The sequence below is a fragment of the Ranitomeya imitator genome, chromosome 5 (genome assembly GCF_032444005.1).
Source record: "Ranitomeya imitator isolate aRanImi1 chromosome 5, aRanImi1.pri, whole genome shotgun sequence".
In the NCBI taxonomy this organism is placed as follows: domain Eukaryota; kingdom Metazoa; phylum Chordata; class Amphibia; order Anura; family Dendrobatidae; genus Ranitomeya; species Ranitomeya imitator.
The window spans coordinates 261534133-261561547 of NC_091286.1; the positions used below are offsets into that span (position 1 = coordinate 261534133).

The following is a 27415-nucleotide window of genomic DNA, read 5'->3' on the forward strand; positions in this document are numbered from 1 at the left end:
GTGATACATTATTTAGATGAATACACTCCAGGATGGCTGTCATTGGACCAACATTATTCCAAGTATAGAAAAGAATAAAAAGTAAGCCTTACTTTCTGAAAAGCCATCTTCATCTGATATAATATGTCAAATAATGCAACTTTCAAAGTCATCAGAAACCTATATTGGCTTGGCTTTAAAAACTATGTTTTTTTAATATTCAATAATTTACAGTTGCTTAAATCCAAAGTCCGTAAGATATGTGCTCGGCTCTGTTTGGATCTTCTACAGAAGCGAATGCCATTATTTAGCCTTTCGATAGGAAATGCTAGGTAATTGGGGATCCGACCTCTGGAGTTTGATATTTTCTCAAATATTCAACACTAAGAAAACAGAAACAAATACGAAAACCTTAAGAAGTTTTGCTGTAATTTATTATATTTCTTTCTCCTTCACAGTTGGTAAGCAGCCAATGACTCCTGCAATTTCTCCGACAAAAGCAGCGACTCCTTCTCTGCCCTCTAAAAAAGGTATTGTACTTTATTGTTTTCTGTAGTATTGTTTGAGTATTTTACTTTAGTTACAAAAACCAACACGATCACAGAAAGTTTGATTACTCTACAATACGTATTAATTTTCTTCATTCTTAAGTGTTGAAAAAAACAATAAATGTTTTAAGGAATAACAGTAAAAAAAGCAGACTCATATTTCACTGTATACTACACATGTGATAAAAGAAAAATTATAGCAGAAAGTTAATATTAGACCTACTCACTTATGAATGTCTTAAAGTACTGTAGATCAAACTGTACAAAAGTGCATGAAGATGTGCTGAAAAACAGTTGTCCATCCTGAATTTTTTTCAAATGCAGTCCAGCTGGGTACTTGTGGCTACAGAGCGTTATGGTATCTCTGTAACTCTGCTTACGATTTATGTGGAAGTTTATGTTTGGTATCAAAAATAGAGTCCTTTGTGGAGTATTTTATGTGCATTCATTCTTGGTCAAAAATGCTGTTGCTGCCAAATTTGTCTTTGAAGTCATTGAAATAAAAAAAGGTAGTAAATAAAATTCAATTCATTTTGTTTTACGGCATTTTTTATATGTTTTTTTGCTTCGGATGTGTTTAGTGATGCTCTCAGTACTGCATTTTTCTGGACTTTTCTGTTGGACTCTCTGTAGGGCATAAAAAGAGACAGAAACATTCATGTTTTAAATGTGACAAAAATGTTTTTCTTTACAAGGTTTTAAAAATGGGGTTAAGAACATTTAATTTTCTTGTTAAAGAAGTACTCTCATCAAAGATTTTATCATCTTAATATATTGCAACCATCATATTATAACACACTGTGTACTTACAATTGCTCATTTTGATTTTCATCCCAGCTAATTCTAACCTTTTCTCTCCTCTGCTTAAAGCAATACAGATATACAGATATTGGCCTGCAGCAGTCATTCCCTTCTTTAACTTCTGACCCAGCTGCTATGCAGAACCCCCATGCCTGGGACTTTTGCAGTCACTTATGACTCTTACAGGGAAAATTGACCTCCTATTTCTATATAGAGCTTAGAAGGATTCAGCTAGTCAGTTGCTAATCATGAGATGTCATAGACCCAATGGAAAAAAGAAGAATTATTAGGGAATAAGGGCAAAAAAAGCAATACTAAGTACACAGTGCTGTTTAATATGATGATTGCAATATATTTAGAGGATAACAGTTATGATGGGAGGAGTGCTTTTTTAAATAATTAAGATATGTGAAATCTGTAAAATGCTGCAGTATATTTCTGATATATAAGTAAGAAAATAAATATTAAAAATTCATAACACATTTCAATGGATGTGGCACCATGCAGAGTTTGCGTTTTTTGGAGCAGTTTTGTTCCAGAAAATGCCTGAAAAATCACATCAAAAATTGAAAGACTGTTCTTTTGATTTCTATTGTAAAGCTACTTTACTGTTTATACACTTAGTTTTTGCTTCAGGCTTTTGAAAATGCCCGGTGGAAAAAATGAAAATGCATGTCACGTCTTTGAAATGGATCCAGATAGAATCCACTCCAAACTAGACAGTGTCCAATCAAAAAACTAGACACATGCTTTAAGAAAACTATTCCATAACTTTTCAAAACCACTACTGGGAAAGCTTCAGGAAACCAAAAAATAATCTAAAAACTTCCCAAAGAAGGAGCATTTTCTGAAGCAGTTTCCACTAGAAAACCTTTTGACCAATCAATAAAACTCTATGCGCATATACCCTATAGACATTTCAATCATGCAGGTGCCTCAGGTGTATGTCTGCTCTTCCCTGAGATGCAAATCTATAACTGTTGACAACTGACAACTATAAAAGCTGGCCAGGAAATGTTGCTCTGTTGCACATCAGAGGGCTTTTGCACAGTAACTTGATCTTCTGAGTGCATAGGTTTCAGTGTTCTGCTATGCATGCTCCACACAAAGCTGAAACTTGTGCCCTTAAGGTACCTTCACACTGAACAACTTTCCAACGAGAACGACAGCGATCCATGAAGTTGCAGCGTCCTGGATAGCGATCTCGTTGTGTTTGACACGCAGCAGCGATCAGGATCCCGCTGTGACGTCACTGGTCGGAGCTAGAAGTCCAGAACTTTATTTGGTCTTCAGGTCGGCATGATTCGTCATGTTTGACAGCAAAAGCAACGATGCCTGCAATGGTTTTTAATGGAGCGAACAATCAGTGAGAACGATAAGTACGTCACTGGATCGCTCCTGCATTGCTCAGTTGTTGCCAGTGTTTGACGTCTCTACAGCGACCTAAACAGTGATGCTGCAGCGCTCGGCTCGTTGTCTATATCGCTGCAGCGTCACTAAATGTGACGGTACCTTTAGGAGGAAGGACACTGCTGATCTGCGCAGGTGCACAATTTCCACGCTGGCTACTGATAGCAAAGGCAAAGTCAGCGATCAATCAACAGACATGGGAGATGCTAACTGAGGAGTGCATTCTCCTGCCCACTGTACTTAAAGGGGTATTCCTTTCTCCAATATCCTATGCCAATATGCATTAGTTGAAGTAATAATAATATTAGCATATACTTCTAATTAGAAATTAAGTATAGTTCTTCTTATTTTCCATGTATCTTACCCTATGTGCAGGGCACTGCAGTACTTAGATATCCACGGTTACCATCACTATCTAACTGTCACTATATTAGTGGTCAAAACCAAAGATACCTTAGCTACGTAGCTACTGCAATGCCCTGCACATTGGGTAAGCGACATGGCTTATCCGAAGAACTACAGTACATTTTGAATTGAAGGTATTTGCTAATGTTATTATTAAAGCTACTACATATTGGGATCGGATCATGGAGATGGGAATGCTCCTTTACCCACCACATGTATACTAAATAAAAAGAGAATTTATAAATCTTAAGCAATGGAATAACAATATAAAGATACCAATGAGTTCAACTTTCACTGGGCTGCATGGGCATACAAGTAGTTTAGGAGTGGTGAAACTTACTAACAGATTCTCATTAAAACATATATGTATTTTTATAATCACTTTTATGGAATTGAAATTGTAATGCACTGAAATTACTGTATTTTCCATAATTGTTTGATACAGAAGTCTTTTCTGCTCATCAGTTTAATGAAGAGTTAGACTAATAAAACTAAGACATTCATTAGGCCCATTAAGTTTTCTCTTTAGTTGATTGAACTCATTTGGATGTAATGAAGTCAAAATATGCCAATAAGATTCTAACAAAAACCGAGAGCACTCCAGGAACTAAAAATGCTACTGGCAAACAGATGCATTGTCTATAAGAAACCTTAAAGTATATCAAAACTGTGGCTAGCATAGCTCATGAGATTGGTGGGATTCCAACACCTGACACCCAAAAAATTGTCTGTTAGCCAAAAGCTACGTATCAGCTCCTTTTCAATGAGCTGTGCATTATCAGTGCATTATCACTTAAAATTTTCTGAACATGTTGCAATGTGTCTTTATGTCAACACTGTATAATATTAATGAAAATAGCAAAATTGTACTCATACAGTAATAAACACTGAATTACTCTACTTAAGTATCTAAAAGAGAATAATTTTTTTACTGGTAAACATAGTTGTATGACTATACATGTCCTAGTACAACAATAAAAATGATGTGTCCTCACTGGAAAATCAAACTTTGAAGCAACATGTACATTAGCCTGGAAGTGCCTTAGATAGAATCATGTGCTTTCAAAGTGCATCCACATGCCCCAAATTGAGCTTTGAAGCCACAAGTAAGTTAAGCTGTAATTTGCATTTGATTTCAAAGCTTGCTTTTCAGTAAATGGATTACTACAAGATCAGTATAATTTTTATTGATATTCAACGACCTATACAGTCAAGACACTAGTTTAATTATTAACTTCTTAAGAACTGACCAATTTTAGGCCTTTAAGACAAAGCATTTTTTTAATCATCAAATTCCTTGAGCCCTAAAGGTTATATTTTTTTCATTGGCATAGCTTTGTGAGCACTTGTTTTTTGGTGTATTAGATGCATTTGTTAATAGTACCATTTTGTTATTGGCACCATATACTTATTAAGAGATGATCAAACATTTGGAAATCTGAATTTTCTACGTTCGGCATTTTTTCCAAAAATTTGATTTGCAGGTAGTTTAATTATACCAGAATGATGAGGCTAAAAGTGTGAGGTTTCCTAGTAACGCATCATGCTTGTTTTGATGTGTTTAAGAGGCCTTAATAAGTTGGAAGTGAGATACAAGGAAGAGAGAGACACTTTCTCACGGCTCACAATCCTGAGCTGAAACGTCGCCATTTTGGGCAATTAAATGGCCACAGTTTTTCAGCCGAACTGATGTGCTGCCTTCATTTGTTTTGTCTATATATGGAGGTTTGGTTATTGCCTTGGAGGCATGGCACCCAGAAACGCTATCTGCTTGTGCTGCTTTTATTTTATTTTATTATTTAATCCCTTGCTGATTTTGCAAGTTTGCCCACTGACAAAGATATCAACAGTTTATAATTTTTAGGGTAGATTAATTCAATAAAATCCAGAAAATCACATTGTATAATTATATAAATTTATTTGCATTTTGCAGTGAAAAATAAGTGTTTGATTCCTCCTGCAAACAAGACTTAATATTGGTTGCAAAACCATTGTTGGCAAGCACAGACAGCAGTCAGACATTTTTTATAGTTGATGATGAGGTTTGATCACATGTCAGGAGGAATTTTGGTACACTCGTCTTTGCACATCATCTCTAAATAACTAAGATTTTGAGGCTATTGCTTGGCAACTTCAACTCCCTCCATAAGTTTTCTATGGGAGTTCTATGGGATTAAAGTCTCTCCACTTCTGTGCTTCTTTTTGAGCCACTCCTTTGCCTTCTTGAGAAGAGATGAGCGAATATTTCAATGTTTGGTTAGGATTATGATTAATTTGTTGAATATTCGCAGAACGTAACTGAACGCAATTAATCTTAATGAGAGGCAAAAAAGAAATGCATGCACAACACCTTATAACAGCCCCAAATGCTGCCAACATCAAATGAGGGACAGACATCAGGAAAGTTGCCTCAATTCACCCACAATACAAATTGTAGCATGGCACTGCAGCAATCAGCCAGGCATGAGGCATTGGAGTCTGGGACAGCATTTACAGCTTTCAATTGAATGTCACAGTAAGATGAGATGGATGAGGGATCGGTGTAGGCCTCCTTTACTGGGAGCCCTGATATGCAGGTTTAGTGGAGACAGCCATTGATCAAACTCGGCCAGGAGAGCTGTCCACAACTCTTCAGCTGTATGACTGCGATCTCCATGGCATATCAATTTTAATACTGCCTGATTGTGGTGAGCCCCGACTTTTCAGTACCAAGGTGGTGGGGGTTTGCCCTGCACTGTTGAAACGCGTGTCTCATTAAAGCAGAGGTTGAGGGCGCAGGTGGAAGCCCTAGAGGAGATAGAGGAGGCAAAATCAGTGGAGAAAGTGTTAAATGTAGAGGTTTATCCTGCAAACCTTGGGGATTCCAAGACTTGTGGAGCAACGCCTGCCCCCACAGCTACCAGAGTCACCCAGTGCCCAGTCAGCAAAATGTAACGCCCATAGCCATGCTTACTCGTCCAAGTGTCTGTGGCGATATGCACCCTTGCAGACAGAGATTTAGTCAAGAAATGGGTGATATTGTCTGTAACTTACTGTTGTAGCACAGGCACAGCTTTGTTAGAAAAGTAATGCTAACTGGGCAATTGGTGCTGGGGGACTGAGACAGCCATCAGCTTTTAGATACTGTCTGTATCTACCAGGCGGAAAGGCAGCATTTCCATTGCCAACAGGTTGGAGATGGGGGAGCTCAACCTCTTAGCTTTGTCATGCGTAGGAGGAAACAATTATTTTGTGACCACAACTGTGGAACTGTGTGCTGGCTGCAGTGCTGAGAGAGGGCGGAGTATGGTGAACCAGACAAAGTGCTGGACTGTGAGAGAGGTGCAGGCAGAGATGTTACAGTGGATTGAGAAGGATGTGGTCTGCTCGTCCTCTGAGATTGGTCAAAAACAGCAGGCTTCTTCCATTACAGCTGCCTGTGGGCTGTCAATCAGCATGACAGGAGTGGGTAAAGAACCCGAGGTTCTGCAGTTGAAGGTCTGCGTCTCAATAGTTGGCACGGTAATGGAGGAGGAAGAAGCAGCAAATGTGATTGATGGGGCAGCTTATAGTTGTTGAGGACCGCATTTTAGCGCAGTGGGATTCCCAGAGTAATGAATGATCTCTCACCTTCCTCATGATCAAGGATATCCCATGAGGTAAGATTTTGCATGGTGCCCCAGATCAATGTCGATTGACAGTCATTTTGTATTTCTTCCATTTTCTTACAATTGCCCCAATTGTCGTCTCCTTCTCACCCAGCGTCTTACTTATGGTTTTTTAGCTCATTTCTGCTTTATGCAGGTCTTGTCACTGACATCCTTAGAAAGCTATTTGGCCTTGCCCATGTTGTAGAGTTTAGAGTCTGACTGATTAATTGAGTCTGTGGACAGGAGTCTTTTATAAAGGTGACTAAGTAAGACAGCTGTTTTTAATGCAGGTAACAAGTTTATTAGGAGCGTCTAACTGGTCCGTAGGAGTCAGAACTCTTAATGGTTGGTAGGGGATGAATTACTTATTTCTCACTGCAAAATGCAAATATATTTATATAATTTATAAAATGTGACTTTCTGGATTTTATTAATGATATTCTATTTCTCAAAGTTAAAATTAACCTACCCTTAAAATTATAGAATTTTCATGTCTTTGTCAGTGGGAAAACGTACAAAATCCTTAAGGGATCAAATATTTATTTCCTTCACCGTACAATTACAGTTAAAACAGTTGAAATTAGAAGTGTACATACACTATATAAAAAGACACATATGCATGTTTTTCTCAATATCTGAAATGAAATCCAAATAAACCTTTCGCATTTTAGGTCAATTAGCATTACCATAATTATTATTTGCCCAATGCTAGAATAATGACAGAGAGAGAATGTTTTAAGGCATTTTTATTACTTACCACAAATTCAAAAGTTTACATACAATTCATTAGTATTTGGTACCATTGCCTTTAGACTGAATGATTTGTGCCAAACGTTTGGGATATCCTTCTACAATCATCCAATACAGTCAATAAAATTATTGTTCATAAAGTTTTGAAAAACTGCTTGTGCATTGCTTAACTCAAAAGGCAGGGCAATATTTGTAGAAAAACCCTCCTACATTAAAAACATTGTTTTCCACTTCTCACTCTTCTGGATAATTATCAAATTATAAGCCCCTCTAAGATCAAATTTAGAAAACCATTTAGCCCCAGTAAGCGGGTTATATAGGTTTGAGATGAGTGCAAGTAGGTAAGTATTCTTAACCATCATTCTGTTTAAATCACGGAAACTGAGGCAAGGATGTTGACCCCATCTTTGTTTTTAAGAAAGAAAAATTCAGTAGCTACAAGATAGGAGGAAGGATTAGGCAATTTGGCATTAGGGATAAGATTAATATTACAATCATAAGGACGATGAGGAGGCAGTATCTCTGCCTCTGTTTCCGAAAATACATCTCTGAAGTATTTCAGGTACTTCGTTAGACCCTCCAGACTAGCAAAGCAAATTTGTAATTGACATTTCTCTTGATAATGAGGGTTTCACTTAAAAAAATCTTTTTAAGACAAACCATTAACAGTATTGTTAATACGCTACCATGGAAACCCCAGTATCAACCCAGCAGGCAAATTATCCAAAACATTGCAGGAAATGGACTCAGAGTGAAGTGTTTCCACTTTAAGCATGAATTCCACCATTACCAGCTGTTCAAGGTTCTGAACTAATAGTGTCCTATCAATGGCAACAATTTTAATGGGTCTTTTAAACCTAACCGTTGCTAATCCTAATCTCAGGACCAGTCTTGAATTTATGAAGTTGGTAGCAGACCCACTATCAATTAATTTTACTGGTGATAATAATTGGTTTTGAAAAAGTAGTTCCACATTCAGCAGTACTTTATCTGAGGAGTAAAATGGTACCTGGAAGCCAGGGTGACGTCGTCCACAATCATGCAGACTTAGGTGTTTCCTGACGGCTTTGTTGCTTGTGAGCATAATCAGCAATCCTTGAGAAAATGCTAAGCCTAGCCACATTAGAGGCAGAGTCAAAGATTGCGCCAATGTCTCCTCTCAATGGTCTGAGAGCTGACAGCTGCAACATCCATCAGTTATGCCTCAGGTAGGTGAACAGCTTCGGGGGTAAGGTCCAAATCATCCCCCATCACTCATCAAACTTCTCCAGAATCTTGCAATCCAACCAAATAGTCTGAGCCATGGTTTCCCCCAAGGAATAGGGTGGAGCATGTAGAGCCAGGGCTATGGTTAGGGCTAGGGTTACTGTTAGGGTTATGGCTAGGGATAGGGCTAGGGTTAAGGTTAGGGCTAGGATTGGGATTAGGATTAGGGGTGTGTTGGGGTTAGGTTTGTGGTTAGGGTTATGATTAGGGTTGGGAATAGGGTTAGGGGTGTGTTGAGAATAGGGTTGGAGCTAGAATTGGGGTGTTTCCACTGTTTAGGTACATCAGGGGGTCTCCAAATGCGATATAGTGCCATCATTGATTCCAGTCAATTTTGCATTCAAAAAGTCAAATGGTGCTCCCTCCTTTGGCGCCCTGTCATGCACCCAAACAGTGGCTTGCCCATGCATATGGGTACTCAGGAGAAATTTCACAACAAATTTTGTGATACAATTTCTCCTGATACCCTTGTGAAAATAAAAAAAAAATATTTCCAAAGTAAATTATTTTTGAAAAAAGTAAAATGTTCATTTTTTCCTTCCACATTGCTTTAGTTCTCGTGAAGCACCTGAAGGGTTAATAAACTTCTTAATTGTGGTTTTGCATACCTTGAGGGGTGCAGTTTTTAGAATGGTGTCACTTTTGGGTATTTTCTGTTATATTGACTCCCCAAAGTAACTTCAAATGTGAGGTGGTCCCTAAAAAAATGGGTTTGTAAATTTTGTTGGAAAAATGAGAAATCGCTGGTCAACTTTTAACCCTTATAACATCCTAACAAAACAAAATGTTGATTCCAAAATTGTGCTAATGTAAAGTAGACATGTGGGAAATAGTATTTATTAAGTATTGTGTGTGACACCACTCTCTGATTTAAGGGTATAAAAATTCAAAGTTCAAAATTGTCACCATATTTGTGTTTTTTTTCATAAATAAGCGCAAATCATATTGAACAAATTTACAGTACAATATGTCACAAAAAAACATTTTCAGAATTAGTGGGATCTTTTGAAGCATTCCAGAGTTATAACCACATAAAGTGACAGTGGTCAGAATTGTAAAAATTGGCTTGGTCATTAAGCAGCAAATTGGCTCTATCACTAAGGGATTAAACCAGGTATTGGTACTTTTGGCAGTGTAGACAGGTGCCAAGTCCTGCTGGAGAATTAAATTTCTATCTCCAAAAATGTTTGTCGGCAGAGGGAAGCATAAAGTGCTTAACATTTCCTGGTAGACGGCTGTGCTGACTTTGGTGTTGATAAAACACAGTGGACATACATCAGCAGATGACATGGCTCCCAAACCATCACTGATTGTGGAAACTTCACACTAGACCTCAAGCAGCTGTAATTGTGTGTCTCACCACTCTTCCTCCAGACTAGGGTTGAGCGACCTTGACTTTTTTAGGGTCGAGCCGGGTTTCGCGAAACCCGACTATCTCAAAAGTCGAGTCGAGTGAAATCGGCCGATTATGGCGAAAAGTCGAGGATCGACCGAAACACGAAACCCAATACAAAGCAAATGGGATTATTATTTTTTTTTTTTTCTTCTCTCTCTCTCTTTCTCTTTCTCTCTCCTCCGTCCGTCCCTGAACTGAAAAGCTGGTGTTACACAGTGCAAATCGCTACAGCGCACAAGCGACAACATGGCGATAGGCGTCCACGCCCCTAAGACCTATGTCATCACTCTGCCCACGCCCCTTCATTGGCTGAAAAAAATGGCGCCAAGCGCGTCATACGAAACGCGACTTTGGCGCGAAAGTTGCATACCGCATGGCCGACCCCACACAGGGATCGGGTCGGGTTTCATGAAACCCGACTTTGCCAAAAGTCGGCGACTTTTGAAAATGAACGATCCGTTTCGCTCAACCCTACTCCAGACTCTGGCTCCTTGATTTCCAAATGAAATGTAAAATTTACTTTCATTTGAAAACAATACCTTGGACCATTGAGCAACAGTCCAGTGCTTTTTCTCCTTGGCCCAGGTAAGACGCTTCTGGCGTTGTCTATTGGTCATGAGTGGCTTGATACCAGGAATGTGACCCTTCTAGGCCATGTCCCGGATGCATCTGTGTATGGTGGCTGTTAATGCTATGACTGCAGCAGCAGTCCACTCTTTGTGAATCTTCCCAAAATTTTTGAATGGCCTTTTCTTAACAATCCTTTCAAGGCTCCGGTTATCTTGGTTGCTTGGGCACCTTTTTCTACCATACTTTATCCGTCCACTCAACTTTCCCTTAATATGCTTGGATACAGCACTCTGTGAACAGCCAACTTCTTTAGCAATGACCTTTTGTGGCTTACTCTCCTTGTGGAGTGTGTCAATGACTGCCTTCTGGACGTCTGTCAAGTCAGCAGTCTTTCCCATAATTGTGGAGCTTACTGTAACAGACTGAGGGACCGTTTTAAATGCTTAGGTAGGAAGCCTTTGCAGGTGTTTTTGATTAAATATTCTTATTTACTGAGATACTGACTTTTGAGTTTTTATTGGCTGTAAGCATAATCATCAACATTAACAGAAATAGACACTTGAAATAGATCACCTGTTTGTAATGACTCCATATAATATATGAGTTTCACTTTTTGTATTGAAGAACTGAACTAAATTAACTTTTTGATGATATTCTAATTTTGTGAGAAGCACTTGTACTTATAGTTATTGCCCTAATTCACCAATTCGTGTAAGCCCATCAGCAAGCAACAAGGTGTATTTTTGCCTCTGCTATCTGGATTCTGTCAGGTTCGTCATAGATTAACCGTAAGACATAAAAAAGTGACAACAGATGACCGCTATGGGGTTTGGGGGGCAAAGAAAATGCCTAAGTCTGAGGACCCCCTGGCAGTAGGGAGATGATTTTTTCCCCACTGCTGGGACTCAATGTCTGACAACAGGGTCAAAGGGTAAAAATTAGCCTGCAGTTCTCCATGAACACCCTAAACTATTCTTTCTGCTCTTAAAATGTATCTGTAAAGGCCGATATTGGTTCGGGAGAAGCCAACTGTGAATCTTTTTTCATGTGATGTTTGTATTTCCTTTATTTCTGATTATTCCTGCAGTCTGCATGCCATGCTTTTCTTTACTATACAAGAGGTTGTCTTCGATAATACCAGACAAATTGATTGTTCTCATAAATCTCTTTTTTTATATAAATACTCTGGAGGTGGATTGAAACAAGCTAGTAATAAAAGTCATTTGAAAACATTTCTTCTGTAGTATTCTGCTATTTTACCTCTGTGTCAGCCTGTGAATTAAAATCAGAGAGCATGCAATCATCTCTCAGACAGTATGTCACTTAAACACAGTGCGGCTAAAGAAACCAGACTCCATAACTGAATGCTTGAAAAGAAAATGATCTGAGAAACATATTGAGAAGCCAACTGTGCAATCAGTAGCAAACAGCGTGTTTACTCATCTCTTCATTAACTGGGATGCTTCAGAATTTGAGATGTGAATATACTGCTGAGGATCCTTACATATCCAGACATGACATGATTTCCCAATATCCTCCAGTTTCCATTGGTGCTCAGATCATAGCTTTTTTAAATCTGGCTATTAAGGTATTCAGTGAAAGAATGAATATTATAGGGATTTTCTCATATCAGCCATTCATGAATTATAACATCAAAATGCCAGCCATGGAAGTTTGACTGCTGTAACTAAACTACAGTATATTGTTTCCTAGAAGGATATAGAAAAGCAAGATTCATCAGCTCACCATTTCATGGTAACAACAGTAACTTGTTGGGTGAAATGTACAGATAAGGGCCGGTTCTCACAATGTGAATAAGGTACTATCATAATTTGCAACAGAAAAAGAAAAACATATTTATTTGGTCACACTAAAATTTGAAAGACAAAAATTTAAAAGAAATTCTAGGCAACATGGGCTTGAAACGCGTAGGAAAAGTGGTTATTTTATTTTTTTGGCTTTGAATTTTTTTTTAAATTGCAGATGCTAGAAATATAACATAATCTAGAAATACCTACTTCCCATAGAAGTGGTTGAAAAACATGTAAACACATAGCCCAGTAATCTGTAATGCTGCTACACAAAAAATCTTATGTCGCTGTATCACCATCAAGCCTCAAGAAAACCAAATCTCCTGGACTTTCTGTTAGTCAAGCCCCCTTGTCTAACATGGGCGACCATCTATCTGAATTTTTTTCCATATAATATTATATTTTCCCTGTCTATGACTTTCCCTTCCAAGCTGATCATCTGGAAGGCCACTATTAGGTGTCGAGTTCCCGCCTCTGCACAGGGGGAATCTTGAACCATCTCTGCTGTGGTCTCCCATTCTTCTCCAGCCGCGGTGGAGTCTGCTCAGCGCAGGCGTCGGTCCCAGCGTCTTGCTCGGTCTCACTCTGTGCATAGGGTTACTGCTGCTTTTCCAGCTTCTGCCATTGAAGCCAGTGCTGGGCAGCGGCGAGCAGACACTTTCGGGACTAAGTCCTGCTTTTCCCCTTCTGAGCATGCCCAGGGCAAGATCTCCCGTTGGAGATCAAGAGTCACATGCAGAGATACTGCAGCAGATCCCATTGGTCCTCCAGAAAGGTCCTGAAGGTGCTCAACTTCTGTGGCAGCCTCCCATTGGTCCTTCTGGGAAGGTCGTGTACATGCTGCAGCTATATAAGTTTCGCATGACCGCACGACCATGCGCTAGTGTACATTTGGAAACGTGTGTGTGTTGTGAGTGAAAGTCTTTCTTTAAAATCCCCTCCCTATTGGATGACTGCTCGCGGAAGGTGGATGATTGCTATCTAGCATCCGACTAAGCCATCAGCACATTACACACCATACAGCATCTAATTGCTGTGACCGCCAGTGCGGTGCCGTTCGCTTTCACAGCGCTTTCCTGACCCAAGCTTGGGTGGTTAGTGGCGTCCACCAGTGCGGCACCGCACGCACTCTCGTGCAGCTTTGATTATTACTTTGGTTACGCTGACACCCCATTAGCGGTGTCGAGCGCAAGAAGTCTAGATGGTGTAAGATTGCTCTCACTAAGTGTATTGGGGGACACTCGCTTGGCATGGGATTAACGTAGTCAGGCACGATTTTTTAAACACAAAACAGTCCATGCTGTTTATTAAAGTGTCATAAACCAGGTTATGCACAGTCCATATTATACTTTCATCAAACACAATAGGCATCAACTGGTGATATTAACTTGCAGCTTTGACTTAACACTTAATTTACGGCTTTAACTCACGTTTACGGCTTTGTCTCACAGACACTAAACATGCTGGACCTCTCACTTCGTCCAGTTACCATGGGTGCCTGTACGCCGTACACTTCACTAATGTCCCAAGTCACATACAGCGCATATGACACTGGGTCGCGGTCTCTAAACACGCCGAACCTCACTCCGTTCAGTCACCATGGGAGACCACACAGTTAATGGAACATCACAAGCACCAACAGTCTGTATAGGTACCTGACGGGAGCTCCTGCTCCACCTGCTGACTCCTCGTCATTCCACTCCTCCGGGAATGCTGCCTCACAGGGATCACCAACTTGCTTGGTGGCATATCCTAGTCAGTCCAGACCCACCAAAGGATGGTAACTTCCCCACATGAACCACACATGTGACCTGACCAGGTGCTATTCAGGACGTCAGACCAATACCCCAGGCCACCAGCAAGTCCAAAGTCCCACCATGTGCTATTCAGAACTCGTACTCCCAGGAAATTCCACACAGGTTGTTCAGTGTGCTATTCAGGACTCCTACTCCCAGGAAAATCCAACACACCAGGCTCACCAGGTCCAAAGTCCCACTATGTGCTATTCAGGACTCCTACTCCCAGAAAATCCAACACAGGTGGTTCAGTGTGCTATTCAGGGATCCGCTCCTACTCCCAGGACCTCCCAACACACAGGCTCTCCAGGACTTTCCACTGGAACCACACAGGAACCATACACAGGGACCATACGGGACCATGTGACCCACACCCTGGTCACATTATATACCCTTAACCACTCCCCTTTATGGGAGTGTGGATGTGTGTCTAGTTTGTCCCACCCATCTCACACAACTAGCCTAGTAAGTCTCCCTTACAGCTACACCATACATATACATACTTGAGGGACTACAGGTCCCAGAACAACAACATTGCATCAGACTTACTACGCAGACTCCCTCTGCGACACATATCGGCCATTCACAACACAGCCAGCCACTGTTTCACCACGATTATCACAATAGATATGCCTCCATGCACATCCCAAAGAGCACTCACAGCGCCCCCTAGCTGTCACAGGAGTCACTGCATCACAACAGACTCGGATCCCAAGTCTTGGGACTGAGCTCGGTGACTCCTTGCTTGCGCTCTGGTGTGTGGTACCGCGGCCCTGTGACTTACCAGGGTTCACGTCCTTCACACAGAGTGAAGTTAACCCGTGTGTGTATTCATATTGTACCGCCATATAGTCCGTCATTACTTGGCAGCAGGTTCCATCTCTGCACGGTGGACCCCAGGCTGCGAACGCACCTTATTCTATCTTTCTCATTATTTGGTGCGTTCCGCTAGCCCTAACAGCCACTTCTTAAAATGAGTTGTCTCTGATGAGAGAACCTTTTAAAAATATAGTGTAATGTCGAATCAGTCAAAGAAGGTACAGTCTATCTGTAAGGTGTCATGTATGTGGTGGGGTCCTAAGATTATATGGCAGCTCCTTATAAATCCAGTTTATGTCTTAGGTTAAGTTCCCACTATGAGGTTTTGGTGAGTTTTTGATGCAGCATCTTACAGTATCAGCAAAGTAGATGGGATGTACAGCAATCTTATGGCCACAGTGCTATTTTTAATGCAGCATAAAGTAACCTGTGGTGTGTTTTTGACATTCAGTGAGTTTTATATGCAGGTTTTCCAAAAAGAATTGCATTGAATGCAAAATATCTCTAGGTAAAAATGTATATGCATTTTTAGTGCATTTCTACTGCGGAAACACACTACAAATGATCTGTACAACTACTGTATCAATAAAGTTTTGCCAGGGACTAATACCAGGAAGTATAAAAAACAAAGCAGCTGTATCTAAAACATGGCATACCGAAAAGAGACAGAAATCAGTGTTATAAATGCAATAAAAATTCATGTATAAAAACACAGTAAAAAGCAAAACAAAAACCACAAGTCTCCTAAAATAGCTGAAGAAAATTTTCAACGTCAACAGAGTTGCAAAGTATCTGTACAAATCAGTTGCTGTACTGTGTCTACGTATGGCATCCGTTTTTTTTCTTGAACCCATAGACTTTTACGGGTGAACCTCATCGGATTTGATTTTCGGAGGATTATCCTGCTGCAGACTTTCATACATGCAGATTCAGTCAGAGGAAAAAAAAACATTCATCTGCATTGCCTCATTGAATATCATGGGTTCAAGTTTTTGAGGGATAGCACTTGTACCAAAATACCGTCACGTGCATGAGCCCTTAAATAGAAATGGTTCCCTGCAAATATACCTACATATAATAGCAATCACTGGAGAATGCCGTATTTTTTTCTGAAGCAATAAAAGAAACTTTGACACATTTCAGTAAATTATGGAGGCATATGGAAGTACAACTACTTTGTAGTACTTGTAATTTTGCGTGTGACAGAAGCATAAGCAAAATTCACATTACCAACTGACCGTGTCTCAAACTTTCATTTTGCCACTATCACACTGTTTAAAATCCTGACCATTTACTTAAGCATTCAAAATGCGTATACCTTAGTAATGAAATGTTAAATATATGTTATCTCCTTTTTAAGTAAGATATTTGTATGCAGCCTGAATGCTTCCAACAGGGTGTGAGACTTAACGATTAGGTAAAATGTAGGTAATTAGAATGCAGCATGACTTGATAGAGCACAAGCTTGTCAAACATGTATAAAAGCTAGATTTGGCGATAATAATCCTTGTCAAATATATATTACAGCTGTCCTTTTCTTCCTGCGTATTATTGAGCTCTTGAGGCTAATCAATGAGATCTCAATGTATTAGGGTAAATATGACAAGCCTTAACAGCCAAGTTACACATTTTTATTAAACTATAATACCTAGAAAGTCTTGACTCAACCCTGACAACCAGCAAGACATCTTTCTATCCTGGCACACTTATGTACCACTGCCATTATTTCAGTTTTTGCTTTTATCTCCTCTTCATAGGAAAATAACTTAATTCACATCAAATGGTGGCCATTTTTTACAGCCCATATTACCCAACATGAACAGGGATGACATGGTATTAAGAGATGTTGAAATAAGACAAAGAGAGTTTGATTTGAAATTGAAAAGTTGTTTTGTTCTGCCGGTTAACACACCAACATTTGATATCTTTTATTGCTGTGATTAAACCTGATGTAATAAGACTACGAGTTATGTAAAAACTACCCTTGGATACCCCTCAATATGGCGACTAAAGAAATAGATAATCATGACTGCAGGCTCTCTGTTAAACCCACGAAGGAAAGAAGGGGCTACATTCACACTACTGAAATTTGTGTTGTGAGAGAGAGCTCTGCAACTGTCCTCAGAATTTTCAGCTCATGAAGTCACCATTTTGCATTTACGTGCTGTTTTTTAACAGTATAAGAAACTTTTCACATCTCTGATTATTTTTTATTTTTGCTGAGCCAATTATTACATTACATGTTATGTTCCAGTGAATTGCTCCACCTTCCATTCTATTGCTTTCATTTTACTTTTTTTTACAAGTTATGATTTTTTATACCTATTCACAAAGCACCTACCTGCAATTACCAGATTAGATAGTACACTACTAAGAATGTCCTTTGCTGTTTTGAATGAACCTGGTCATGTAAACTCATTTTTTCTGTAGATTTACTAACCTAGCTGGACCTTCTTGTTGACATGTGTCAGGGTTTGAAACCTTGAGCTTGTGCTTTGTCATTGACTTCTCTATTCCCTGAGTCACAGCAGTTACATCTTTTCTCCAGGTGGTTATTGCTTGGTGTCCATACTCTAGTTTTAATTTTTTTTAGGTTTACAGGTGTTTTTGTCTATTCATTTGTCTGCCCAGTCACCTTTTGGGTGGGGCTATATGCTTTCCTTCTGCTGGTGTTTTCTGCTGTTGATATTCTCATTTGGATGTCCAGTTATACTGCTGTTGTTTATGCCAGTCAGTGAAAGACAGCTAAGGTTAATTATGCTGAATATGCTTTACACACTGCACCTTTCTTCTGTTTCTTGCTTAAGAAATAGAAGGCATACTGTCTAGCAGTACGTAACTTATCTTTTCATTTTGCATTTCATGGTTTGTTTTAACTCACTCTGGGATCTCTTTCTATCTTAGCACTCCTTACCTTCTGTAGGTAATTTGCACTCTCCTCTGCCCTTGGGTTCCGTGGGAGGAACATGAAGCACTTGATGGCCTTTCAGGCAGCATAGGTCTAAGCTGCCATTGTTTAGCCTGATGTAAGGGCTATTCTAGCCCACCAAGGAACGTCTAGGCACTACGGGGTCAGAATCTATAGTCTGTGCAGGAATTGGCTGGGTCAGTCGCAGTTTTTTTAATGTTAAGCATTTTTTTTTTCTCAAGTACGTCGTTACATAATCATAACATTTGTATTAATGAGATTTTAGTAGGCTTTTTCCATTTTTAACATTTGCATTTGCATCAAGCCAGTGTTCCATGCAACTTCGTCTCTGACCTGCCACTTCAGACTGGAGTGGACGGATGGATATTTGTGATGTTACTAGCTATACCTACCCATTCAATTAATTTATGGTGACCTAAATGATTTGCTTCAAGTTTGTATGTTGTTCCCTCTCCACTACTGCAATCCCTACTGATCATGTGAATGAGCTCCAGAGATTATACTCTCATCAATCTGCAAGTTCTCCCCCATGCCTAAGTTTTTATATAGTATAGGAGATAACTTACAAAGTTTATAGAAACTTTTTAAATCTATCTGAAAGCACAGCCTCAGACTACCAATCCTCCAATGTTGCCAATAAGATGAAACTGTAATGTTAAAGTCATCAGAATATCCCTTAATATTACCCATGGGGCTATACTGGGTGCCTTAGCCGCTCATTCAATATTCAGCCCTGGCAACATATTCACAGTGACGGTTTGACTGGTCAGTCACATTAATGTACTCTTTAAAAAAAAATGATGGAGCATAAATTCTAAATGTGGATAAAACACGTTGACAATTCAATAATTAAGTCCTTGATTGTACAGATGTTGCTTTCATGGAAGTACTTATATATCACAATAATATACTACATCATTACATTTTTAAATGATCCATTCACAGAAAGCTGCTTCAGTATTTGTATTTTTCCCATAGCTTCCTATTGACTACGAAAAAGTTTCCAATTAACTCATACTTTTCTTTCAAATTCACCGCAGGACGAGTAAAGAAAAAGTATTAAGCAAAAAGAACAGCTGATGTTGAACATCTAGCTAACACATCCTAGCAGGTGGTGTAATTGGAGTTCTGCTTTAATGCTCTAAAAGTCTTTTAAAAAATCAGCTTGGTTTCTGATATCCCAGCGGTGCCTAGAATGTGCCCAAATGTTCACGCTCCTAAGTAGCTGACATTGGAGTTGTCCTTGTGTTTGTTCACACACATATGCACAATGAATACCACTTGGCATCACAGTTGGATCATTGTCATTCCTGTTTACAGCATAAGGTAAAGTCAAAGCAAAAAAAGATTCTGAAAACCTTCTGGATATGCCCCTGTGGATGGGCCAATGTGGCTAAATAGATGCTGCTTTTTACATTTCTGTCCTATTTATGAATATGGTATATGTCACATCCCCTGTTCAACAAATGAAACGGAGTTTATTTTACATACAACCAAATTCCATGTTATTTATATCATCATTTCTCAACAAAACATAATAGATATGTACAAGTTCAGAGACATTTTTTTCTTACTTATATACTTGTACTTTTGTTTAAAAGACTTTTTTGCATTTGGATTTCATTAAAAATGTTGCATCATTTTGTATCTCTATTGACAGGTGCAGAATGAGTTAGTGAGACTCTATCCATGAGCTCATTCAGACAAAAAAGTTTTTAACTCTTTCAACTAATCTATGAGAACAATTTGGCCGGGGTCACACTTGCGAGTGCAATTCGAGAAACTCACACAAGTCTCTCATCAATACCTGGCACTGCCGCTGGCACCCGAGACTGGAGCGTTCAGCTGCATAGAAATACATGCAGCCGCAAGCCCTGATCCCGAGTGCCAGCGGCAGTGCCAGGTGTAATGCAAGAGACTCGTGCGAGTTTCTCACATTGCACTCGCAAGTGTGACCCCGGCATTTATGTGGTAATAAATCAAGATCACTTCAATGGATCCCAATGATTCTGGTAAGGTTTATTCGTGACATGTTGTACTTCATGATAGTGGTAAAATTTGTTCGATTTGACTTGTGTTTATTTGTGCGAAAATAGGAAATTTTTGTGCCTTACATTACATTGTTGCTAATCTGATCTTCCCATCATATTTTCTTCTGATCATTATAGTATTAACTAGAAACAGGCCCGATGCTGTCGCAACAGGAGTGCGGTGAAATTAACATCTGTGTATGCTTAGTGGTGCTGACAGGAGCAGCAGACATGTCTCACACGGTTTGCCCTTTCCAACATATCTGTTCTATATCATCTCTCTGCATTTTTGCGCAGGCACAAGTGACATACATGTTACCGCTATTCCTGCTCATGCGTAGTAGCGACGCGGCTGTTACTGTGCCTGCATGGGAATAGTGGAGACTTGTATGTCACTGGCGCAGGCGCAGTTTGTGGCCTTCTGGCCACGAACTGCACCTGCAGAAGTCACACTTCTGCGGTGCCTTATGGAATTCGGGGACAGCGGCCGGAAGTCCCAACTGGTGATTATATATAGAGATGTTCAGAGATCAGTGACCGGATATTATCAGGGTGGACCGGCCGGCTCAGGGTTACTCCCACACTTGCTTTAGATCATCCTGTCCACACAGTATATATTATATACACCTCTACTCCACATGTGGTGCCTTATTACAGATTATGTATCTGATCAGTGACAGGTTTCTCAGGTCTTATATGGAAGAGCCCGCTGTCCTCGTTTCTGGCTGTGACTTGTTACAGGGGTTGGTGCGTGCCCTGACTTGTGTCCACCACTTCGCACATGCTCCATGCAGGTGTAAAGCAGAGGAGATCAGCTGCTGCAGCGGGAGATGCTGAGCTACCCAGCATGTAATATTAGCCCCCCCTACATCACATCTGGGGCAGTGCTGCCCGGGCACCATGGCTGCTGTGATGTGGAGTGAGCTGAGCGGCTGGTATGGTACACAATAGAGGCAGCACAGCGGCGGGCCCTGCCATGTCTCCTGCCGAATCATGCCTAACAGTCCGGCCAGACAGTCCCCAGGTCTACTGCTCACAATGCGGAGGGAAGACGATGTGGAGCAGCTCCCCTCCCCCGCCCTGGTGTGCAGTGACACAGACCCGGCTCAAAGCCAGCAATGCAGGTCATAACGCTGCATGCACTCATGCACTTGCGCAGGTGCAAGTGACACTGCCACTGTGCCTTATGGGATTCAGGGAGAGTGGCCGGAAGTCCCAACTGGCGATTATTATATAGGATTAGTTGGATGACCCCCATCACCCTAAAGGGAGTCTATACTAGTATTCCATATCATTATTGCATATGATTATTTTCTATAATGTGGTGTTAATTGTTCTTTGGACATCCAAACCTAAATATGTATAGACTTTAATTTTTGATGACTTGGAATATACTGTAATGGTTTTTGATACCACTGTGCCCTATTTCTATGAGGAAATTTAGCTTTATTGATTTATGTACTTAGTATTTCATGTTTTCTAAATAAACTTTGTTATTTTATTTTGAAGTTGCATTGCACTTTTTTGGTTTCCCTTAGTTCTCCCATGGGATCCCATGTTTTGTTCTACGATTTGGTGCATCCATAGCAATGCTACTAGCACGGATCTATAAAATGATTGTTGTTGAGTGATTATTGTTCAAGAAGTCTGTGCATTGTGATGTTTGGATACACGCTAATGATTCTTTGAAAAACTTTATTTAAAGTTTACATCCTGAATCACGTGTGTCGGAAGTAGTGAAAAAAGGTCTTGCTTTCAGCAAATTATACAGTTTCACTAAATATATTGCTGAGCAAGAAACTTGCCTTGTGATCATTTATTTCTTTTACTCAATTAAGCTTTTACATACGCTTGTGTAAATAATCTAAAGCGGTTTAGCAATAATTAATTGATCCTAAATCTATGCTGTTGGGAAATAGAAGGTCTAAATGAAACCTTTCATTCTCCTACTTTTTCTTTTTTACATTAATGACAAATGACAAGCTCAGATCAAGTTAGACACATCTCTGTGCTTTAATTATCAAATAAGCTTTTGAATTTAAAATGTAACTTTCATTTTTTTGTTATTTCACATGTTTTATTAAAGTTTTACACAGAGCAAATATGACCACCATGGTGATGTAAAAAAATGCAGTGTCAATGGACACAATATGTAAATAGAAGAATGCTGTACAAACCACAAAAACAAACATCTCATCTATAATAATAATAATAATAATAATAATAATCTTTATTTATTCTATCCATAGAATAGGGGATAATTTTCAAACTTGAGGCAACCCCTTTAAAGGGAACCTGTCAGCAGGACACACACAGGTCACATTAACCTACACACAGTGTCAGATCAGCGCCGTTATACTGAATAAAATGATACCTTGATTGATGAAATCCATCTTGTGGTTGTTGTTCAATCTTTATTTTCAGTTTTGAGTTAATGATTTGCTCATGCCTTGTTGCGGCCATTCATACTGATGGTTTTTGACAGGTCACTGATCCCTCAGTGACCTGCTCCTTTTTTACATAATGAATGTTATATACAGTGGGGCAAAAAAGTATTTAGTCAGTCAGCAATAGTGCAAGTTCCACCACTTAAAAAGATGAGAGGCGTCTGTAATTTACATCATAGGTAGACCTCAACTATGGGAGACAAACTGAGAAAAAAAAATCCAGAAAATCACATTGTCTGTTTTTTTAACATTTTATTTGCATATTATGGTGGAAAATAAGTATTTGGTCAGAAACAAAATTTCATCTCAATACTTTGTAATATATCCTTTGTTGGCAATGACAGAGGTCAAACGTTTTCTGTAAGTCTTCACAAGGTTGCCACACACTGTTGTTGGTATGTTGGCCCATTCCTCCATGCAGATCTCCTCTAGAGCAGTGATGTTTTTGGCTTTTCGCTTGGCAACACGGACTTTCAACTCCCTCCAAAGGTTTTCTATAGGGTTGAGATCTGGAGACTGGCTAGGCCACTCCAGGACCTTGAAATGCTTCTTACGAAGCCACTCCTTCGTTGCCCTGGCGGTGTGCTTTGGATCATTGTCATGTTGAAAGACCCAGCCACGTTTCATCTTCAATGCCCTTGCTGATGGAAGGAGGTTTGCACTCAAAATCTCACGATACATGGCCCCATTCATTCTTTCATGTACCCGGATCAGTCGTCCTGGCCCCTTTGCAGAGAAACAGCCCCAAAGCATGATGTTTCCACCACCATGCTTTACAGTAGGTATGGTGTTTGATGGATGCAACTCAGTATTCTTTTTCCTCCAAACACGACAAGTTGTGTTTCTACCAAACAGTTCCAGTTTGGTTTCATCAGATCATAGGACATTCTCCCAAAACTCCTCTGGATCATCCAAATGCTCTCTAGCAAACTTCAGACGGGCCCGGACATGTACTGGCTTAAGCAGTGGGACACGTCTGGCACTGCAGGATCTGAGTCCATGGTGGTGTAGTGTGTTACTTATTGTAGGCCTTGTTACATTGGTCCCAGCTCTCTGCAGTTCATTCACTAGGTCCCCCCGCGTGGTTCTGGGATTTTTGCTCACCGTTCTTGTGATCATTCTGACCCCACGGGGTGGAATTTTGCGTGGAGCCCCAGATCGAGGGAGATTATCAGTGGTCTTGTATGTCTTCCATTTTCTAATTATTGCTCCCACTGTTGATTTCTTCACTCAAAGCTGGTTGGCTATTGCAGATTCAGTCTTCCCAGCCTGTTGCAGGGCTACAATTTTGTTTCTGGTGTCCTTTGACAGCTCTTTGGTCTTCACCATAGTGGAGTTTGGAGTCAGACTGTTTGAGGGTGTGCACAGGTGTCTTTTTATACTGATAACAAGTTTAAACAGGTGCCATTACTACAGGTAATGAGTGGAGGAAAGAGGAGACTCTTAAAGAAGAAGTTACAGGTCTGTGAGAGCCAGAAATCTTGATTGTTTGTTTCTGACCAAATACTTATTTTCCACCATAATATGCAAATAAAATGTTAAAAAAACAGACAATGTGATTTTCTGGATTTTTTTTTCTCAGTTTGTCTCCCATAGTTGAGGTCTACCTATGATGTAAATTACAGACACCTCTCATCTTTTTAAGTGGTGGAACCTTCACTATTGCTGACTGACTAAATACTTTTTTGCCCCACTGTATATAGCTTGGAAAGAAAATCACCTGCATCAGGCAAGGCGCCAGAGGCGGCACCTGTGATGCAGCATGATCACATGTGTAATGTGCATTTAATTCTTTTATGTGATGCTATACACAAATTCTTAAAAAAAAAAGTGTCTGAAGATGTGCCCTGTAGCAGCTCTCGATGATTTCTTTTTAGCACTTTACCTATAGCATCACAAAAAAAAAATAATTAAATGCACATTACACATGTGATCATGCTGCAGCTCAGGTGCCGCTGACAGTGCCTGCCTGGTGAAGGAATTTTTTTTCCAATATATATATATATATATATATGTATAACATTCATTATGTAAACTAGGGAGCAGGTCACTGAGGGAACTGTGACCTGTCAGCAGTCTGCATTAGCAGACCACGAAATGAAGACCCCCCACAGGCAGTCCCGAGCATATCATTAACTCAAAACTGAAAATAAAGATTAAACAACAACCACAAGACAGATTCCATCAACCAAGGTATCATATTAATCAGTATAACGGCGCCAACCTGACACTGTGTCTAGTTAATGTGCACAATCCTGCTGACAGGTTCCCTTGATTGTTGGTCTGCACAGACAAATAACTTGCACTTAGGAGGATGTTGCAAACTGAACAAATGCTATGAATCAAAATATTCTGATTTAGCATATTCGTCATGATTGGTATGTGATTGTTCTCATAAAGTTGATTGAATTTTTATAAATCAATCTTAAGAGAATACAGAGCACCTTGCTTTTTGTATATGCTTGTGATGCTTCATTTAAAATGTATATACATTTATTATACAACAAAAGATGAAACTGGTGAGGTGCATTCTCTGTATTGTACGTGAGGGTTGTACTGTAAATTTTATGGTTGGACATATAATGGAAAATTACTTTTGAATGTGTTTTAATCAAATATAACCTTCTATACTCTTTGGGATTAATTAGAATAATAAAAAAAAATTATTCTGTCAATGTCAAGAGATATTACATGGCTGCAGTTGTTTGATAACCTAAATGACTACAAAATATTTTAAATTTTATGTATAATTTGATTTTTACGACATTGCAGTGAAAGAAGAACTTAAGAAAAAAATTCCAGAGAAGAAAGCTGTTAAAGAACCAAAGAAAGAAGGTATGAAATACAAAGAGGACTATTTGGTTTCTATCTTGCCATTAGGGGAATTGATTTATTTTAACCCTTTCACGACATTTGATTTAAGTTTAGATCATGGTCCGAAAAAGGGATTTAAAAAAAATTATGTAAATTTATATTGTGGCGATCATGTGCCATGGGAGCAAAGAAGCAGTGCCCAAACTATGGGAGCTCGGCTTAATGGATAACTGAGCTCTGTTTGTTACTGCCAGAAGCAGTTCATGCGTTGACCCCGGGCCATCTAACCTTCCTAAATGCCGCAATCAATAGTGATCCCTCTCCCTTCTGATTAGCGCCCCACGACATCATCGGGAGGGTTCGATTATTGTCGTGGCAACCCAAAGTTATCACAACAATGTCTGTTTCTGCTAGCTATGGGGACCTGCATAGACCATGCCCAGTGCAGCACTGACAGGTATGATACATTGTTGGTATGGTGCATTGCAATGCATTATACCAGTGATTAATGTAGTAAAAGTACCATAAAGTAAAAAAGTATTTTAAAGTGTGCATAAAAGCGCGTTCATCAACAGTTTTGTGCACCCCTGAAAAAGACACCATTGTACAGATGTACAGAGACCAAATGGAGTCCATAGTAACTCTGCTGCCTCATGACACTGAATGGCCCTGTCTGGAGTTTAATCTGGTTCATGAAATTTGGAGAGGTTCATGTAATTAGGATATTTAGATGGAAACCCTGATGTAAGTGCTCAGAGTAGAGTACAGTATAAAGGTGATCCACAATTTTATGCAAAACATTCCACAAAAAAATTTCTACTCAGTCCACAAAAAAAGCAAGTCTTTAATCCGATCCATCATCTGTCAATGGAAATATATGGGACTTTCATGGTACTGGTAGCATTAAGGCTTTAGAAAAGTGCTATAGCTCCTTGACCCCATAAGAAATCAAGCAAATTTTGTGCTCCCAAATCCAAATGCCCCTCTCCCTTCCAAGCCCCACAGTAGGCCTTACCACATTTATCTTCCATATGTTAAGCATTTCTGTAAGGACAAGAGCCTGGTTAATTTACATGAGCATGTCTCCAAAAGCATGAGCCGGGTATAATGTGCAAGCACTACAATGTACTGGGCAAATTTGCAATTTTCATTCAACCATATCCACGGCTGCTTGTTTCTGGAAAACACCCATGGAGTCAAAATCATCACCTGTAGATAAATTCCCAGAGGAGTGTAATTTCCAAAATGGTGTCACTTGAGTGTGGATTCTGCTTTTTTGCACTTAAGGGCTATGTATATGCAGTCCGCAAACTATTCTGCAACAATTTATTAAAGTAGCGCTCCTTCCCTCCCAAGAATCAGTCCAGTATAGTATTCCCATGCACCATTAATGAGTACATGTTACTTGGCAGGACACCATAAAGATCCTTATAAAAATCCAATGTTTATTTCAAAAAATGGATCTTCATTGTAACTGTATTTCAGACTTGAGAAAGGCCATTTGGCCGAAACGTTGCGATATTTTTGTCTCATCAATGCTGTGATGTTTTAAATATTTTGGAATAAAAATTGGATTTTTATAAGGATCTCTGTGGTGACTCAGCTATTTTTGGATTCTCTACCAAGTCTCGCTGTGTGGGTAACCACTGTACAGACTCATATGGGTTATTGCCACGTTCAGCTGAAATTGTTTGACAAATATTGGTGTCATTCTTACAAATTTCACAGTGTAAAAATGTAAAATATGGGTCTAAAACAATTTTTTCATGCTAAGAATGTACTGCCTAATGGTATAAAATTATGCAGCACACTCATGGTGTCAATATATGCACTGTACAATTAGATGAATTAATTCAGAGCTATAGTTTGTAAAATATTGTCACTTATGGGGGAGTTGTGCTGTTCTGGCACCTCAAGGGCTCTTCCAGTGGGTCATGGCACCCACAAACTATAACAGAATAATCTGCAGTATATATGGCACTACTTCCCTTCTGAGCTTTGCACTGTGCCTGAAA

The 27415-nt window shown here is 39.6% G+C and overlaps 1 protein-coding gene across 25 annotated transcripts in view; it reads left to right on the forward strand.

Annotated features, from left to right (window-relative positions):
- The window catches only part of LOC138637428 (titin homolog), a 1151517-nt gene that overhangs the window by 331488 nt on the left and 792614 nt on the right, over nucleotides 1-27415 (forward strand). For all 25 annotated transcript variants that reach the window (XM_069726100.1, XM_069726106.1, XM_069726124.1 and 22 more), the window contains 2 exons: nucleotides 438-509; nucleotides 25359-25421. In XM_069726100.1, coding sequence (XP_069582201.1) covers nucleotides 438-509; nucleotides 25359-25421 — 135 coding nt within the window. The remainder of the gene's footprint in view (nucleotides 1-437; nucleotides 510-25358; nucleotides 25422-27415) is intronic.